Source organism: Phoca vitulina, unplaced genomic scaffold (genome assembly GCF_004348235.1).
Source record: "Phoca vitulina isolate PV1807 unplaced genomic scaffold, GSC_HSeal_1.0 scaffold16, whole genome shotgun sequence".
Classification (NCBI taxonomy): domain Eukaryota; kingdom Metazoa; phylum Chordata; class Mammalia; order Carnivora; family Phocidae; genus Phoca; species Phoca vitulina.
In genome coordinates, this window is record NW_022589719.1 from 28,979,261 (window position 1) to 28,997,627 (window position 18,367).

Genomic DNA, 18,367 nt, shown 5'->3' on the forward strand with positions numbered 1-18,367 from the left:
CATGGCTATGAAATATATCTCTGAGACCCTGCTTTCGGTTCTTTTGGATATTAACCCAGAAGTGGAATTGCTGGGTCATAAGGTATTCTATTTTTAGCTTTTTGAGAAACTGCTCTATGATCTTCCACAAGAATGACACCATTTTGCATTCCCACCACCAAGTGTTTCAGTTTCTCCAGCACTTGTGATTTTCTGGCTTTGTTTTGGTTTTTGGTTTTCTGATGGTAGTAGTCATCCTAACCTCCTAGGCGTTTGTGCCTACTCCCCGCTGCCCCTACCCCTGACCCTCTGCCTCGTGGGTCACTTGTGTCCCCAGGCCACATCCTCTGGGCAGAGACAATCATTTCTGTATCCCCTCCAGAGACCAGCACACTTGTTGTCTGGAATGATCCCTGGGGTCCTGGAGCTTACACTCTACAGGAGGAAGTAAATTCCTCCTCAGAAAGCCGACCCCAATGGCGTCTCCTCCGACCTGCTCTCACCCTCCTTCCCCTGAGCCCCCGCGGCTCCAGGCACTGTCTCGCTGCATCAGAATCAGCAGCATTTTACCTTCTCTACCAGCCTGTGGGTCCTGAGGAGCACAGTCCCCTCTTCCTCATCATCGCTGACAGCCCCGTGCTCCTGCTAGTTGTCTGCAGACAGGAGGAGGCGAAGTCGGGGAGATGAACACAAAGGAAGTATTGTGTCCAAGGGACGTTCAGGACGCCCTGCTTCCCCTCTGGCTGCACAGTGTCCCAGGACGTAGCTTCACAGAGCCCAGGCCTAGTGCCCATAGCAACGGGGATGACTTTTACTCCACTCTCCCTGTGTCTCCTCTCCTTGTTCTCTTGGACGAGGCCTTGGCCCTCCAGAAGCTCCTTCTCAGCCACACCCCTAGAGTCTCTAGCTGCATCCCGCGGCTCCTGCGGACACTCGGCCCTTGGAAAGGGGCCACTAAGCAGATCTGGGAGGTGAGGGGAAGAGACCTACCAGTGGAGCTCCAAGGAGTGAGCTCATACCGGGATTAGTCCCCCCACTCAAGAGGCTTTGGGACCCAGCACGGCCTCCTCCTTCCCTTGGGGACAGGGGAGGCCAGGACCCACAGCTTGGATGACCATGCTGTGCCACCGGCCATAGAGGAAAACAGACCAAACGAAGCAGTCTGCCCCAGAAGGGTCCCAGGTTTTAGGAACAGGGGCGTAGAAGGGGCTGGGGCAATCTATCTTCAATGAAGTCACATTGGAGGGACCGGGTAAGTGGCGGTCAGAGCTGTGCCACAAGAGGGAGGCTGGGGGAATATGGCAGACTTCAGCAGTCCCCCAAACCTGCCTGGGCCTCGGAACCACCTGGAGGCTTTTACTTGTCCTGTTATGAGAGTAAATTTTCTTTCTGTAGAGTCCTAAATAAGAGATGGATAGTAACATCTAAAAAAAAAAAAAGCACCAACCCGATTGACAGGGTTAATCAGTCCGCCTGAGGTCCTCCTGAGCGTGGAGCAGGCTGAGCGTGGGCAGTATGGGCGGGAGCAATGGGTGAAAATGTGTTCAGGGAGGAGGACCCAGACTCTGGCAACTCAAGAGACCACCGTGTGTGTGATTCACAGGGGTGGGCAGCAAAGGACGTAAGACTCGACCACATGGGATGGAAGTCAACACAGACATGAAGTCCCCACTGGTGATGGCCAAAGGTGGGGGCTGAGGAAAATATCGGGAGCCAGGTTCCAAGTCATTGCACAAGAAGAGGACAGAAGAGAAGCCTTTTGTTTGTTAGCTTGAACCATAGACTCCTATGCTCTTGAATCAGTGTCTCCAGGAGCAAGGTCCTTTCTTCCCAGGGTGGCCAGCCTGGCATGGGTCCAAGAATTGATCAGCCATCGGGATGGACAAAGAGCAGTGACAGGAGTAAAGCGCTAAGCCATAGACCCAGAGCTACCAAGTAATACCTGTGTGATCTCAGGCTGCCGGGTTCCTGCTCCTCTTCATCTCCAGTTCTTCATACGATCAAAATAAGAGACTGTAACACCTCCCCAACTGCTCTGATAGAGGGATGAAATGAGATCATGTAGGTGGAGGTATTTGTTGGCCCCACTTCGCCTGGCAGCTGGACCCAGGGGCTAGAGACCCCTTGCCAGTGCTGATCATGAAGCCTCAGGAGGAGATCTGTGTGTGGTTATGATTCGTAGGGGGCATGGTGGGGTGGGAGTGGGCTGGTGGCCCAAACCAGGTGGACTTTGCCAATGTCATCTCAGAGGCTGTGGGCATCTGGGACCAGAACCCTGGCCAGGAACATGTCTACTCCCCGACCATGGTGGTTCTGCCTAGAAAAAGGCAGAAGTATGAATGCCCAGGCGTGGGCACACCATTCCTTCAGGGTGTAGGTTGTTGACATATTTCCCAGGTCTATGAGCCTAGCAGATGGCCCAATGCTGACTTTTCCTGAAACACTGAGCTGCAGGATTCTCGAGGCAATGAGGGCCTTGGGAACCTCATTGCTCAGATAGGACCCAGAGGTTCTTAGAAGGAAAAGCTTGCTTAAGGTCACATGGGAAATTAATGTCAGAGCCTGGTTGCAAGAAACCACCCCCACACTGAACTCAAGGCTGGCTGAGGATCAGCACAAGTTAGTGCATGGGGGGAGGTGAACATTCTTTCCTGGAGGCCCCACAGCAGGGGGGATATGCGCCCAATATACCAAGAGTCTATACCCTCTCACCCAATGAAACCATTTCACACCATAAGGTAAATTTAGGGAACATTCAGACAGGCAAAAGGTGGAGGTGGGTGGCACTCTTCCCTGTCATTCTCTATGCCAGGTAGGGTGGGGAGGAAGGCCCAGCTGTAGAGTTCGCTCCGAGGGATCTGAGCTAAGCCTGGGATATCTCAAGTCAAAGACTGTGTTTGCTTTAATGGCACCATTTTGGTGCCCTCTGCACTGCCTTCTGGGACCCCAGTGACCTTGGGAGAACCCCTTGCTTGCAGCTTTTCAGTAGGAGCTGCAGGGAATGGTTCAGGTGTCTGCAGCAGCCCCCGGGGCCTTTCAGCAGAACCAAGCACCACTGGCCTTGTCAAGACCCTTGGTGGGCATGTTGGTGGCAGGAGCATTTCAGTTGGGGGCTAGAGGCAGCCCTGGCCACTGCCTGGCTGATGACTCAGAAAGAGTAGTTCCGGAAGCATCTGTGCGCAGAGGACTTTGACATCTTCTTTCCAAGGACAGCTTTGGTCATCTAGGAAACTCCCAGAACTGAAGATGGTCACCCCTCCTGCCTGTGCACCACCACCGTAGCATTAATGGAAAACACTCTTTGAAAGAGAGGGGGTTTTCCCTTTAGGGGGTCACCAGGAAGCATCAGAGAACAGGCAACAGGAGAAAGATCTTGGAACCAGGGAGTCCAGACACCTGGGACCCAACCCTTACCAGATGACCTTGAAACAAGTCAGTCTCGGGCTCATCTTGTAAAACGAGAAGGAAGCCCGCTGGCTTGGCTAACCCACAGATGCTTGTGAAGTCAGTGGCAATGTATTACAAGAAGCGCTCTCCTCATGGCAAGGATACCCTCTGCCCTCATCTCTGGCTTGTTGCCAGTCATGGTCTACCCACCCCTGTCCTGGCACCTCTGCCAGGCTTCCTGGGCCTTAATTCCTGTTGACCCTCCACGTGGAGCACCGGACAACATTGTGAAAATAAGAAAGGGGTACAGCGCTCTCAACTCTAATACGTCAAGCCTGAGCTCAGGCTTTCTTCCCAATTCTGCTGCTTCTTGAGTCTTCCCCACCTGAGGAACAGAATCTCCCATCAAGGTAGCCACCAGAACCAGCAACCTAGACATCCATTCTAGTAGATTCTGAGACCATGGCTCACTTTTCCCTCCACTGGGCCCGCTGGAAGTGAGCTAAGCAGAGAGTCACTGATTTTCAGAGCACCCCCACACACACCAGGGGAAGGAACCCCAGCAACTAGGACTTCAGTGCTCCTTAGGGAAGGATGGAGCTCAGAGAGGAAGTGGGCAGAGGCTCCTTGTGCCCGACCCTCTGCTAGGAGTTGAGTATATAGCAGTGGGCAAATGGACCCCGGCCTTACCCTCAGGAAGTTTCCAGTCTATCGGGAAGAAAGACAATAAACCAGTCAACAAAGTGTGACAACTGGCTCTGAAGGAAAGAAAACTGAGCGCTAGAGAACAGTGTCGGAGGGAGTGGTAACGGAAAACTTCTCTGAGCTGTGTACGACCTTTGAACCAGATGAAGGCAGGGGAAGAGGAGGAACATTTTTTAGGAAAAGCCAGAGGTTTGGGCCAAGGCCATGGCATAAGGAAGAACTTGACTTTTCCAAACCAGAAGGCAGTTGTGGAATGAGGCTTTCAGGCTATTTTAAGTACCATGGGAAAGGTTTTAAGCAGGGGAGTGCCAGGTTCCAATGAGTATTTTAAGATTGCTCTGGCTGAATGGGTCGGGAGAGTCAGGAGGCCCCGTGCCTGGAAGGAGAGGAAGTTTGGAAATGGTGCTGTGCAGACTGTGGGGCAGGACACGGGGTGAGGAGGGAAAAGTCCCCCCATTTAGCCGACACGTCCAGAACGGCCCCAGGCCTGCGGACCATTCCGGGAACTGGTATAGGAGCAGACACTTGGCTGGTTAGAGCTAACCAGGCGGTACCATGCCTCCGAAGCTGGCGGCTTCTTGAGACGGCTGAGGAGAGCCGTGTGGACAGATCAGGGCTTTGGAAGAGAGCAGCCTGCTGCTGAAGAATGGCAGGTTCCTGTCTGCAGGGTGCTCAGGAGTTTGGGGTTTGTTGTTCCGAATAACACAACCTGGGCTACGAGTGGATTTCACCGTCTTACTGCATCTTTGCAATCTCAAACCCTTTCTTCATTATTGTACCCCTTAGGAACCAGTTTAGACATCACCCTCCCCCAGTCATAACCCCTTTTAAAAGCTGAATGCCACAGATAGCTGATTACCTACTGTTTGTATATTTGTGTTTATATATAGAAAGAGCAAGATTCGGCCCGCCCCCAAGAAGCAATTTTTGCCCCCTTGGGTGTGATCCTGCCCCACTGAGAATGCATGCTGGATATCAGAGTCTCCCCCAGTTCTTACGGGACCCACAGAGAGTGTCTCATGTGACTTACCAACATGTCCCCCCCCCTTTTTTTTTAAGATTTTATTTACTTACTTGAGAGAGAGAGTGAGCGAGCGAGCAAGAGGGAGAGAACACATGAGCAGGGGCAGAGGGAGAAGGAGAAGTAGATTCTCCGATGAGCAGGAAGCCCGACGGGGGCTTGATCCCAGGACCCCAGGACCATGGCCTGAGCTGAAGGCAGACGCTTAACCAACTGAGCCACCCGGCATCCCATCAACATGTCCACTGTTGCTTCCTGGAAGAACGGGCTTTGCTGCCGCCGCCCCTGCTCAGCAAGGGCTGCAGAAGAAACCCTGTGCTTGCCAAGGTCACCTTCCCAGACTCTCAGAGTAGCAGAAGCCTTGAGAGCTAAGCCCATGGGGTTCCCTGCGGACCTCACCATCGTCACAAACCCTTTCCCCAACTGCAGATCGGCAGACGTGGCTGAATCCAGCTTAGGCTCCGCTGCTCTTCCCCACACAGTGGAGAGTTTACAACATGCCCTTACTCACAAGTGTCACCGTATGGCCCTGACAGCACCCTGTTTTGGAGATGAGAAACCAGGAGCCGGAGAGGGTTGGGATAGAAGCAAGGTCACAGAGTGAGTGGCTCCAAGGCCTCTTTACTTCGTTCTCGCCCTTGGTCCCTCGGGTGCCACAGGCCTCCTCAAATTGCCATCCCCATGTCAGCACCTGTCGGCAAATCCTTACCCGGCGGCGCTGAAGTCAGTACAGGAACTGAGAGCAAGCTTTTGGAAATGTTTATAGGAATCCCGTGGAGAAGTTTTATACCTACTAACTCTGATCGTAAAGAAGTCTGGCCTTGGATGGTGTCTGATTGTTTTAGTGCTTTTTTTCCTAATGATTTTTTCTAATGACGCCGTGTGCCCGTGGACAAGTCTTTCATTCTTTCATTCAGCATTTAGAGGCGTGGTGGTGGCTTTCTCATGTGTCGCCTTAGCCGAGCTGAGCTACATTCCTCAGAATTCCCTCCTCTCTAGGGTCCTGGCCACGTTGGCATCGGCCACGGGAGAAATGTGTGCGAGATCTGGGAGGCGCAGGTTTGTTACCCCCTGAAGGTGGTGCAGGGCAGGCCGGCCGGCACAGGAGCTCTCTGATCCAATCCTGCCGGATACTCTGGGACAGGCAACCCCCTAGGCACTGGAGACTGGAAAATAAACAAATTCTCCTCCTTCCAGGTCTTGGATTCCCCGTCGGCAGGATGGGGGAGGAGGGGTAATTCAATGATAAGAGGGCATCTGGGTGGCTCAGTCGTTGGGCGTCTGCCTTCGGCTCAGGTCATGACCCCAGGGTTCTGGGATCGAGCCCTGCATCGGGCTCCCTGCTCAGCGAGAGGCCTGCTTCTCCCTCTCCCACTCCCCCTGCTTGTGTTCCCTCTCTTGCTGTGTCTCTCTCTGTCAAATAAATAAATAAAATCTTTTTTTTTTAATTTTTTAAAAAAGATTTTATTTATTTATTTGAGAAAGAGAGAATGAGAGACAGAGAGCACGAGAGGGAAGAGAGTCAGAGGGAGAAGCAGAGAGCCCGATGTGGGACTTGATCCCGGGACTCCAGGATCATGACCTGAGCTGAAGGCAGTCGCTTAACCAACTGAGCCACCCAGGCGCCCCAAATAAATAAAATCTTTAAATATATATATATATATATATATAAATTTTTAAAAAAAGACTCCCAACTGCTCTGTCAAATGTCTGAGTGGACAAGCCCCCAGTGAAGGGCACATGGAGCCTCCGCCCATTGCTTTAGGGATCCATTCCCATGGGATGGGCTCAGGGAGACCAGGAGCCCCCAGGAGCTAGGTTTCGGTGACCTTGAGGTGTGTCTGCTCAGGGCTAAAAAGAGAGACCTTTGGGCTCAGTCCACCAGTTAGTCCAGACAAACAGCTCCATGTTAGTCTTCTTTCTTTCATCCTGAGGTCAAAGACCTTGCCGTGTGTGGGAGGCAGGGACAAGCAGCCTCTACCCTGTGTTTCTCAAACTATTGGTGGTGAAGGACCAGCTTCAAAAGAAAAAAAGATTCCCATCCATCACAGATCGACACTTTTGTTAAAATATGATAAAAAATGAGCCCTTGAAACGTGAAGCTGGAAAGGGAGTGGTGGTCTTCTGGCCCAAAGGCAGGGCACCACGCTGACTTGCGCAGAGGACCCGGCCACTTAGCTCCGTGAGGCACGACAGCCCCGCTCTGCGGCTCGGACTCCTTCCCCCGAAGCTCCCCCTTGGAGCTGGCACGAATGTGCCCTGAGCCTGCGCGGTATGTGCTCTGAGCCAGCGTCTGCCCCCGGGAGCCTACAGGTCTAGGATGTACACACGCACAGATGATGTTGGTGCTACCACATCTACAAGAAGCGTTTTGGGAGCCCAGAGCGGGGAACTTCTCACTTGGCCAGAGTGAAAGCGACTCAGAAACCGAATCTTGAGGTCCAGCGGGAGCTGCAGGCAGACAAGGTGGGGGAGGAAGGGCACTCGGGCCAGGCGAAGAGCGAAAGCCAGGAGGACTGAGAGAGGTCGAGGCTGCAGGGCAGGACGATTAGAGGAGAGCAAGGAGCCCAGGAGAGTGATGCGGGCGCCAGATCACGGGGGGCCCGACGTGCCGTCTGTGGAACCCTGGCAGAGAGACTCGGAGGGCTGAACTCGGACAGAACCTTCTGGAGGGAGAGGAAATAGGCGGCAGAGACCATCAGAGGTGGGGCTCCGCTGACAGACGTGGGATCTCGTAGAGGGCAGGGGAGTGTGTAGGCTTGAATTAGAGGCTTAGGGCAGCAGCTGACCAGGGTGAGGAAGCCTCTCCCTGAGCCACGTGCAGTCACAGCCTAGGGCAGGAGGGGAGCAGAGACTGGCTTTTGCTTCAGGGTCAGCCTCTTCTGGGTTTGCTCGAGTAGGCCCAGAGTGTTTGCTAGCCTATCAGAGCCAGTCTAGACAGGGCTCCCAAATGACTCAGAAACCTGGCAGGTGGCTGGCCCCTGCTCGTACTGCCCAGCTTCCTCCTCAACCCAGCTACCTTGAAACGAGGGAATGTGGGGCCTTGAACTTGAAGCAACCGATTGCTGTTGGAGAAAGTAGAATTTAGGGATTATCTACTCAAAACCATGTTCTTTATAAGAAAGGAGAGGGCCAAGAGGTGCCAAGTGAGGGCAATGAACCTGGCTCTATTCTGCCCCCATTTGGGGTTCTAGCTATAGCACCCCTATCGTCTGGTTGCCCGATAAAAAAACAAAAGATTTTATTTATTTATTTGACAGAGAGAGACACAGCAAGAGAGGGAACACAAGCAGGGGGAGTGGGAGAGGGAGAAGCAGGCCTCTCGCTGAGCAGGGAGCCCGATGCAGGGCTCGATCCCAGAACCCTGGGGTCATGACCTGAGCCTTGCTTGGCCTCCAGATAGAGATGCCGAGGACATTAAAAGGTGATGCCAGGGCAGGGTGTCATTTCCCTGGGGTCGTGACCCCGCGTGAGGCACGCTGCTGTCAGCGCAGGGACAGGCCATCCAAGGACTGACCAGCCCTTGTGTGGCAGGAGCCGTCAGATTTTTAGTAGATTTCATTGCGGGTGGAGCCAGGTGCCGAGACAACTCGTATTAGAACCAGGGACCTCTCAGATTTCCTCATTCCAGGGTGATTTTGGACAAGCCAATCTCCGAGCCTCGGTTTCTCTGTCTCAAAGTAAGAACGGATCACTGCCAGACTCCCCTCCAGCCCAAGTTACGGCATTCCCGTGACCCTGTCCCCTCCCGGCCTTCACCTTGAGCTGTGTACCGCAACAGGGTTCTGCCTGAGCACCCGTGGCTGCACTCTCCCTGTGTCTCAGCTCAGCTCCTGGGGGACTCCCCCCTCCTCTGCTGCTCCTGAGCCTCTCAAAGTTGGTCCCGCACCGGCTGAACCCTGAGGACACCTGTCTTGGTCGTTGTCGATAAACAGATCATACATGAAAGGCACTGACTGTTGAGTCAGAAAACTTGAATTTCTAGTCCTTGTTCAGCCACTAATCTGCTACATGGCCTTGGTCAAGACCCTTGTCGTTTCTGGGCCTTAGCCATTTTGTTGGTGTAATGAGGTCCTTCTAGCTCTAAAGACTATGACATGATGAAATGAGCAAATGCACTTGAACTTACGAACTTGAAAGCAGAACCTAAGGTCTCAAGTGCTGCTTTTCCTCCTGGTAGAGGACTCTTCAGCCCTCGGACACAGCTTGCTTGCTCACTCTGAGCCTGGCAGGAGTGGGCCCTCAATAAGTAGCTGTTGCATGAATGAATCAATGGTTTTAGGTTTTACTATTTACCATTTGGACACTGCTCTCATCAATTTGGTGCAAAGAGCAAGAGCCACAGAATCAGACAAATTCCATCTCTGTTTAGAAGCTGTGGGACCTTGGGCAAGTTACTTAAGCTCTCTGAGCCTTCGTGTCTTTGGGGTGTTTGCAGGATTGTTAGAGGATTAAAATAGATAATGGATTTAAGGGATTTAACACAGGGCTTAGCGCATAGTAAATGCTCAAGAAACATTAATTATCGGCACTCATAGCCAGAGAAACAGATATTGACAGTGGCACCAAAAACCTGCCACTTCTGATAGAATAACAACAGCAATAAGAATAAATCCCTGGGGCGCCTGGGTGGCTCCGTCAGTTAAGCGTCTGCCTTCGGCTCAGGTCATGATCCCAGGGTCCTGGGATCCAGTCCTGCGTCGGGCTCCCTGCTCAGTGGGGAGTCTGCTTCTCCCTCTCCCTCTGTGTGTTCTCTCTCTCTCAAATAAATAAATACAATCTTATTTTTTTTAAGAATAAATCCCTTATATCAGGTATATTACTTCATAAACTGTCAAGGGTTTTTAGTTTTTATTGTGTTTATCTGATTTTTATTTTTATAATCCTGTGAGGTAAGTACTACCTCCGTTTGACGGATGAGGAGACTGAGGCTCAGAGAATTAGTGACTTGATCAAGAAAGGTCACACAGCCAGTAGGTGCCAGAGCTTGGACTAGAATTCAGGCCTCCTTTTTTTTTTTTAATTTTTTTAATGAAGTCATCTCTGTGCCCAACGTGGGGCTCGAACTCATGATCTCGAGATCAAGAGTCTCATGCTCCACCAACTGAGCCAGCTGGGTGCCCCGAATCCAGGCCTTCTAATGCCCGTATTCTCCGGGGTGTGGCTTGTGGTCCATCAGGCTACTGTCCTTCCCTGATAGGGACACAGAGGGACACATTGTAAAAGTGCGCATGATGATCTTCTTTGCTGTGAGAATCAGATTAGACCTACCCCACCCAGCCTGGGTTCCCCAAGTAAGTATTCCAGAGCGGGCATCACCTGTTCATTCTTACCCTGCTTTCCCGCTACATAAAGTAAGCCTTCTTTTTATTTTTATTTTTATTTTTATTTTTTTTAAAGATTTTATTTATTTATTTGACAGCGAGAGACACAGCGAGAGAAGGAACACAAGCAGGGGGAGTGGGAGAGGGAGAAGCAGGCTTCCTGCAGAGCAAGGAGCCCGATGCGGGGCTCGATCCCAGGACCCCGGGATCATGACCTGAGCCGAAGGCAGATGCTTAACAACTGAGCCACCCAGGCGCCCCAAGCCTTCTTTTTATATGTATCGTTGTGTTCATTGCTTCTCCGGTCTCAAGGAGGCACTCTTATTTTGGTATTCTAGGACTTAGTGAACAAGCCTGACTCCCCGCAGTTCAACCTTCCTTATTTCTTCTTTCAATCTGCAGACTAATGAGGAGCGTCCTTCTGCATGAACAACATCTTCTCCTTAGTCATTAGTTGGTTTCATGATCAGAACTACGTGGGACATTCCTACAAGGATTTTGCAAAAAATAAGGTGATATCCCCCTAGCGTCCTCTCCTATACTTTTTTAGCCATTTGGGTTGGAGCTGCAGAAAAGGCCACTACCTTCCTGGAAGATTATTAATATTTACATGCGTTCCTTCCTCACCCACCCCTGCTTAATTCACTAGGCAATGAGAACCTTTGGACAGGAGTCTCACTCAGCAAAATGACATTGTGGTGGCGCGTGCGGTGATCGAGTGTCGGACACCCTCCACCCGGACAGTGGCAGTGGCAACGGAATAAAAGGGACAGATGGGAAACACTGTCGGAAGTAGAATCTGTTGAACACAACGACTTTTCTTTGCAAAGGTGGGAGGCAAAAGAAAGAGAAGTAAAAGACATTCTGAAATTCTGAGCCCGAGTGACAAGAAGCAAAGTGGTATCATTAATAGAAATGAGGAAGTTAAGAGGCAGGGCTGCCATTTGGAAAGGAAGATGCCAAATTCACTTTTGCATCAAAAACAGTGAAGGTGAGACCTGCCTAGGTCCAAAGGACACATCCGCTGAGACCTAATTCTTGACTCGGGGAGGTTTATGTCGAGTCTGCCATGCTAGCAGGACGTTCAGAGTTGCCTGTGTAGGAAGTAAGTGGATATAGATTTGAGATCCAGAGTCATCCCTGATGTGGTCATGTCCTAAACGTGGGCCCTGAAGGAGAAAATATTGGGTGAGCCAAGGGCCAAGAACATTTAGAGGGGAGGAGAAGGAAGACAAGCAAATGGAGACAAAAAAGGCTGTGGTCCAACGGTAGAATTGGGATTGTGTATTGCCAAAGAACCAAGAGAGGGTGGTATGGCAAGAGGAAAGGATGTCAGCCTGCCAGAAGTCTCTGAGCGGTCTGAGAAAATGTGATTGGACTTGCTGGAGACCTTTCAGAGAGGGTTCTAGAAGGTTTGATGGGAGCAGGATCTGGGGTTTGTGTTCTAGGACTCAGTCTGCTATCTGCTGGTTGAGGGGGCCAGTGTCCGCGTCCACAGCAGCAAAGATGGAGTAAGAATACGCACTTTCGGCCTTGCTGTGAAGAATGAGATCCAGAGGAGGAAGGGTAAGAGCCCCTTTGAATGCCTCCTTTGTCCTGGGCATTGTGCCAAAGGCTTTTGTCCACCATAGGAGAGTCCTTTGGACACCCTAACATGATAGGTCAACACGAGAGATGGTTATCACCACTATTAAAATCGGAGAAGATTATAATGATCAGAGAAATGAACGGGAGACAGGAAGGAGACCCAGAGAGGGTTGACTGTTCATTCACAAAACCTGACAATGCATGGACTGTGAAAGATAAGAGCCATGGCTTGACAGAAAGTCACCTGTGAAGATGAAGGGAACGGGGGTGACTCAGTCGGTTAAGCGTCTGCCTTCGGTCAGGTCATGAACTCAGGGTCCTGGGATAGAGCCCCACATAGGGCTTCTTGCTCAGCAGGGAGCCTGCTTCTCCCTCTCCCTCTGCCTGCCACTCTGCCTACTTGGGATGGCTCTCTCAATCTGTCAAATAAATAAATAAAATCTTAAAAAGAAAAAGATTAGTGTTGCCTTGACCATCTTTATCAACCAGGGAAAGGAAGAGCCAGAAGGGGCCAGGAGGAGCATACTCCTTCGGCCACCGGCCCTCTGCCTCTGAGGGTCTCCATGCTAGAACCCTGTTCCCTCTCCTCACCCCCTTACGCCCCCACCCCTCCACCTCCGCTGTGGCTGCCTCCTGCAGGCGTTTTCCACATTCACTTTCCCGCCGATTAACCTGTCTCTTCACTCCCGTGACCCCACCCGTCCACCTGCAGACCTCAGAGAGCCCCTGTGAGCACAGACCGAAAGGCCACCCAGCTGTTCTGTGGATACCAGTTGCACAGGCTCTGCCCTCAGGCCCTGTCTCCTAAGGCACCTCCCCCAGGCTTTCACTCACTTGGCTGGCAGGGAGGACCTGGGCTCCAAGCCACCCACGCTTTTCTCTTTTATTCCCAATAAAGTACAGTGATCACAATGAGGTCCTGGCAGAATCCCCAGGAAGCTGCAGTCCTCGGGAGGAGGGATTCTGTGGGGCAGGAGTAAACCATGGGAACCTCGACCCTCTCTGAGATCACCTCTTTTCCTAAGTGGCTCTGGGGTCAGCTGGGTACTATGGGGTTTTCTCTAAGGGAACAGTCTTATCAGGCCCCTCCGAGTAGTGACAGCAATAAATAATAGAGCAGGAGAAGGGCAGATGAGGGCAAGGTGGCGTCTGCCTGCCTTGGACTCCCTCTGGCTTCAGCCCCTCCTCTACTCTCTTCTGGATTGCCACAGGGTCCCCCTTGGTCTCCCACATCCCGTCCAGCCCAAGCTTGCCTCCTGAGGTCTCTCCTGGATCTGGGCATAGCCAACACTTCTGCTTTATGAATCTCCCCACCTCCCCCAGGATAAAGTCCTCCATACTTGACAAAGCACGCGAGGCTTTTCCCATTTTGAACTCTGCCTGTTGCAGGTCTGAGAGAACTGTGGCTGGAGCCATTCCCCTCTGTTCTTTATTCATTCTTTAATTCATGCACTCATTCATGTCTTCAGCAAATGTCTTTCCGAGCCTACTCTGGGTGGCATTATGCTGGGATCTGCTGGGCACCCCACACCTGGCTGGTCCCCACTTCGCGCCCATCCTCAGCTGCACTCACCGTCTTTTAGACCTTGATGCCTTCTCGTGGCCCGTTCTTTTTTTTTTTTTTTTTAAAGATTTTATTTATTTATTTGAGAGAGAGAGAATGAGAGAGAGCACATGAGAGGGGGGAGGGTCAGAGGGAGAAGCAGACTCCCTGCTGAGCAGGGAGCCCGATGCGGGACTCGATCCAGGGACTCCAGGATCATGACCTGAGCTGAAGGCAGTCGCTTAACCAACTGAGCCACCCAGGCGCCCTCTCGTGGCCCGTTCTTAGCCTGCGAGGCTCCTCCATGAGAGAGCCCCCGGTTCTTCCGTTCAGATTGTCACTCATTCTGAGCTCCCCGACCTTTTAAATTTTTTCATTAAAGTTATCTATGTATTTGTGACAATCCCCCTTTTGAAAAAAATTACAGTCTTCCTTACTGTTTCAGTACATCTTTAACAGACGTAAATGTCAGTATACTCTCCTGGTGGGGGTGGGGGTGGGGGGGTGGGGGCGGGGAGCTTGCTTCATCCTCTCTTATCCCGTGAGCCAGGCTTTTTGGTTCGGATGTCTATTGCTACTCTTTAAAGTCAGAGCGGTCTCATTCTCTCCCTGTCGGAGTTTATGACATGAACGAAGCACACTCAGGACTGCTACCAGCCTGACACCGAGGAGGCTGACCACCATGACAATGGCACGAAGGGGACCCTGTGTCACCTCCACTGTCTCTCCCCGCCCCCAATTGGCTAGAGTGATTTTCCTACCCACGCTGCATCAGGTTGCTCCACACCAAAGTTCTACAATGGGTCCTTTCCATTGACCTCATTAGGAGAGAGGTGGGGTGATGTCTGGAAGGTGCCCAGTTGTGCTAGCGGCTAGAGCCCCAAGTACCTGCCTAGTTCATCTCTCTTAAACCTCAGTCTCTCCAGGTTGTAGTTCAATATAACAACATGGGTCCTGTTCGTCATCAAACACAGGCCTGCTCTGCTTGCCCCACGAGAGGCCAGTAAGAGACAAGGAACTAGAGCAACAAAAGCAACTTTATTTGAGAAACCAGTTAACCAAGAAGAGGGTGGACTAATGTCTTGCAAAACCATCTTCCCATCTCGGTGCGCTGAGGGGTTGTTAAAGGGGGAGGGAAACAGGAAAAGAAACTGGCTAAGGTGCCACCAGGGTTTGAGCAATCAATCCGATGTCTTCTATAAACACTGGCCAGGTTCTTCAAATTCCTTAAGAAACTCTAAACAGAATTGATTACTATAAGCTTATCACTTGCTTAGGGGGTAACATGCAAGAACATGCCGATTAGTTTATTTTGTGCAATGTGTTGTCTTAATTCAGTGTTCCGATTTCAGCTAGTTCGTCCAACGGGCTTAGAGCACTCAAAAATCTAAAGTGTAGCAGTAACAAGGGAGGGAGAAGTGTTCAAGGCAAAGTGAATTCAAGATCGAGTTAGTCCTGCTACACGTTCACCTCACAGGGTTGGGGTGAGAAGCTAATGAGGGGAAGTGTGCCAGCACTCAGGGACCTAGAAATCACCCCACCGAAACATGACGGCCGCTTATGAACTCCTGATTCCCAAGGCTGTCCTCACCCCCCACCTCCCTCTGTTCAGCCTTACGTCCCACTTATCCTCAGCCCACCTTCACGATCCAGGGCTCGGGGCACCGATCCCAAGCAAGCTCCGTCCAGCTGGAGTCTGGGGGCCTGCCTCTCCACCTATCCTTTTGATGTCTCCATCTTTATTTCCTGGAGTCTGTCGGGCACTACTGTCCAGTGCCTCGTGTGTGCTCCCCGTCCCGTCGCCCAACTCGCCTGTGCGCTTCCTGAGTACAGGGCAAGGACCGTGTCCGGCTGGTCGCCGCGCCCCCCCGCCCCCCCCCCCACCATGGCGCCTCGCACAAAGAAGCAGAGCAGAGGTCCCCCAATTCTTTCCTGAGGGCGTCTGATTACAGGGTTCAGAGCCCCGCACGAGTCCGGGGCCGGCTTGTTTCTCCAGGGAGGCTGCAGGACGGCGCTAACGTGGAGAGCGCGGGCAATGCGGAGATAATGGACTCCCGAGTCCAGCGGGCCGGGGAAGGGCGTCACCCAGACCGGGCCGGGCCAGGCCGGGAGTGCGCCCGCGTCAGGTGCAGAGCCCGGGAGCGCGGCTTGTGCGCGTACGCGCCCAGCAACCGCCCCCTCTCCCCGCCCCCGCCCGCCCGGCTCCTCTGGGATCTCCTCCGGCGCCCGGGGCTGGAGCGCAAGGGGCGGGGGTGGGGAGGCGGGGGAGGTCGGACACGTAGCGGCCTCGCGGCTGGGCTCGACTCAGCGCCGGCGCGCGGGCGGGGGACCGGGGACCACCGCTCCAGCCCGCTGGCCTTCGAAAGATCCTCCTGGGCCAATGGCAGGCGGGGCGACGCGCCCGGATTGGTGCAGGCGCTCTGCTGATCACTGTGGAAATCAGGGCGGCGGGGAACGCGGGAGGATGCGGAGTCGCGGGCGGGGGGAGCCGAAGGGGCGGGCGGAAGAGGCGTCCAGGTCCTGAACGACCCCGGAGTTTTTCCTGGAGGCAGAAGTCCACTGCGGGCTGGCGGGCGGAGGGCGGGGCGGAGCAAAGACACCGCCTGGGGGCACTGGGTAGCCGGGGATAGTCAGAGGGAAGGCAGGGGTGACTCCCGAGCGCGGGCCAGGAGGCTGGGGGAAGGGCGCGGCGGGAGGAGGAGTGGGAGAAGACAAAAGCCGAAAGGGAGGAGAGCCCGGACCGCACACTCGAGCTGCGGGCGTGGAGGCCACAGTGCACGGGGCGTCCCGGTCAGCAGGCGGCATGGGGAAAGGGGGGAACCAGGGCGAGGGGGCCACCGAGCGCGAGGCGCCCATGCCCACCTTCAGCTGGGAGGAGATTCAGAAGCACAACCTGCGCACGGACAAGTGGCTCGTCATCGACCGCAAGGTCTACAACATCACCAAATGGTCCAGCCGGCACCCAGGGGGCCAGCGGGTCATCGGGCACTACGCGGGGGAGGATGCTACGGTAAGGGTGTGGGGGCTCTCCTGCCGCCTTTCTCTTCTGCAGGCGGGAGTCAGGAGCCAGGGATCCCAGGGCTCCAAACCAGACCTTCAGCGCTGAATGGAGCGTCCAGGAGGCAAGCAAAGTGTGCCTACTGCGCTCGTTCTCCTCCCCAAATCCTCATCCTTTAGGACAGCGGGGCCACCTGGCTATGGGGGTCGGATTTGGGAGCCCGGGAGGCAGCAGCGCGGTGGAGATCCAAGCGGTGGGGAACCGGGTCTACCGAGCGCGCTAAGGACACACGCCTCCCCCATCCTTCCGCCGGGTTCACAAGGAGCCAGGTACTCCCCAAAGGGGGCCCTCGGGCCCTAGGAGTTTGGCATCCCCAGCTCGGAAGATGGCCGCTTCTGGGCGCCGAGGATCGGAGTGGGAGAGGAGCCAGGTATGGGATTCAGCGCACGTCCCTCACTCTCCAGCCAGAGTAGGGGGTGAGGAAGGAAAAGGCCTGTCCCCGCCGGGCTTGCTCCTGCTCTGAGAAGGTCCGCAATGGCCGCCACGGAGAGACCGCCCCGGGAGCTCCTGTTCTCAGGCTTGCAAGGACTACCAGGACCCACCCCCTAAAGGGTCGGTTCTTGGGCACCGGGGTTGGGAATTGGAAGGAGAGTTTGCAAAGCCCAGGTCCAGAGGGGCTTGGAGCAGTGTGGATTTAGCAGCCCTAGGCTGGTTTGGCAACAGGTCCAGCTGGGCCAGGGTTACTCTCAGACTTCTCAACTACTCAATGGTCCTCTGTCTCTAAATCCTGCCAGGAATGCCCTTCCCTCATCTGCACTCCCAAAGGTATTGGGAGCCCAAGGTATTGGGCCCAGAGCCAGAGCGGCCCATCTTACCCGCACCAGAGGTGTGGCTCAGTCCCTTTGGCACCTCCTGATCCCCGAGTCTGCAATCCTTGCATTTCTTTAGAGTGCTGCTGGAGCCTAGGGGAACTCCAGTGGGAGAGAGGGAACCCAAGAGAGTCAAGGAGGGAAGAAAGGGGCCTCTCGGCGGCAGCGAGTCAGAGGCTACTTGGGAAGGGTGAATAGGGGAGAGGCCACAGGAGAGATAGCTAGATCGGGAGAGATACCTAGATCGTGGCACCTGGACGCCTAGCATGCTGACCAGTTGCGGGCTTTTGCTGTCCTAGCCGTATGGGCCCCTGTCAGTCCATGGAACTTTTGATCTCCCTACCTTTTCCAAGTCTCCTTGGGATAGGCCTACCCAGGCAGTTATAATCTAGGCTGTGAATGGCTTATGGCTTTGGGGAGCAGGGTCCGGGCATATATGTGAGCTCAAGAAGATGGTCAACAAGAGATGGTGCCTACAGCGTTTCGGCCCGTCCGGTTTTACCTGCTTGTCAACACTGCTTCAGCCCGGGGGTTGTGCCACTAATCATAACTTAGTGGGCATAAGGTTTTCAGACCATCTGTGTTATGTCACGTGGCCCTTCCTGCCCCTGTTTGTGGGAGCTGGGTAAGGGCAATTCTCAAATAAAAGACCTGCCTCCTGGTCGAGGTCTTCCCACCATTAACTATATTCTCTTATGTGGAAAAATATACACTGTGCGGCGAAGCGCTTCGTAAGCTGTGAGTAAGCACTAGAAACCTTGCTTCTTGTCACTGGTCAGGCAAGTGAGAGAAGAAGGTGAGGATTATGTAAAGTAAGCAACAAGGAATTAGGTGAAAAAAATGTTGAAATCTACGCCAGCTTTATGTGTTGTGTTAACGCACTGCGAAATCCTTATCCTCGAAGCTTACCGCCTTCTAAGATGAGGCTTTTAGAGCCTGGCATGTTCTAAGTGG

The 18,367-nt window shown here is 53.4% G+C and overlaps 1 protein-coding gene across 3 annotated transcripts in view; it reads left to right on the forward strand.

Moving 5' to 3' along the window:
- The first annotated feature begins 15,827 nt into the window (after positions 1-15,827).
- Positions 15,828-18,367, forward strand: part of FADS2 (fatty acid desaturase 2) — a 30,591-nt gene continuing 28,051 nt past the window's right edge. For all 3 annotated transcript variants that reach the window (XM_032414281.1, XM_032414283.1, XM_032414282.1), the window contains exon 1: positions 15,828-16,556. In XM_032414281.1, coding sequence (XP_032270172.1) covers positions 16,350-16,556 — 207 coding nt within the window. In that variant the 5' untranslated portion in view covers positions 15,828-16,349. The remainder of the gene's footprint in view (positions 16,557-18,367) is intronic.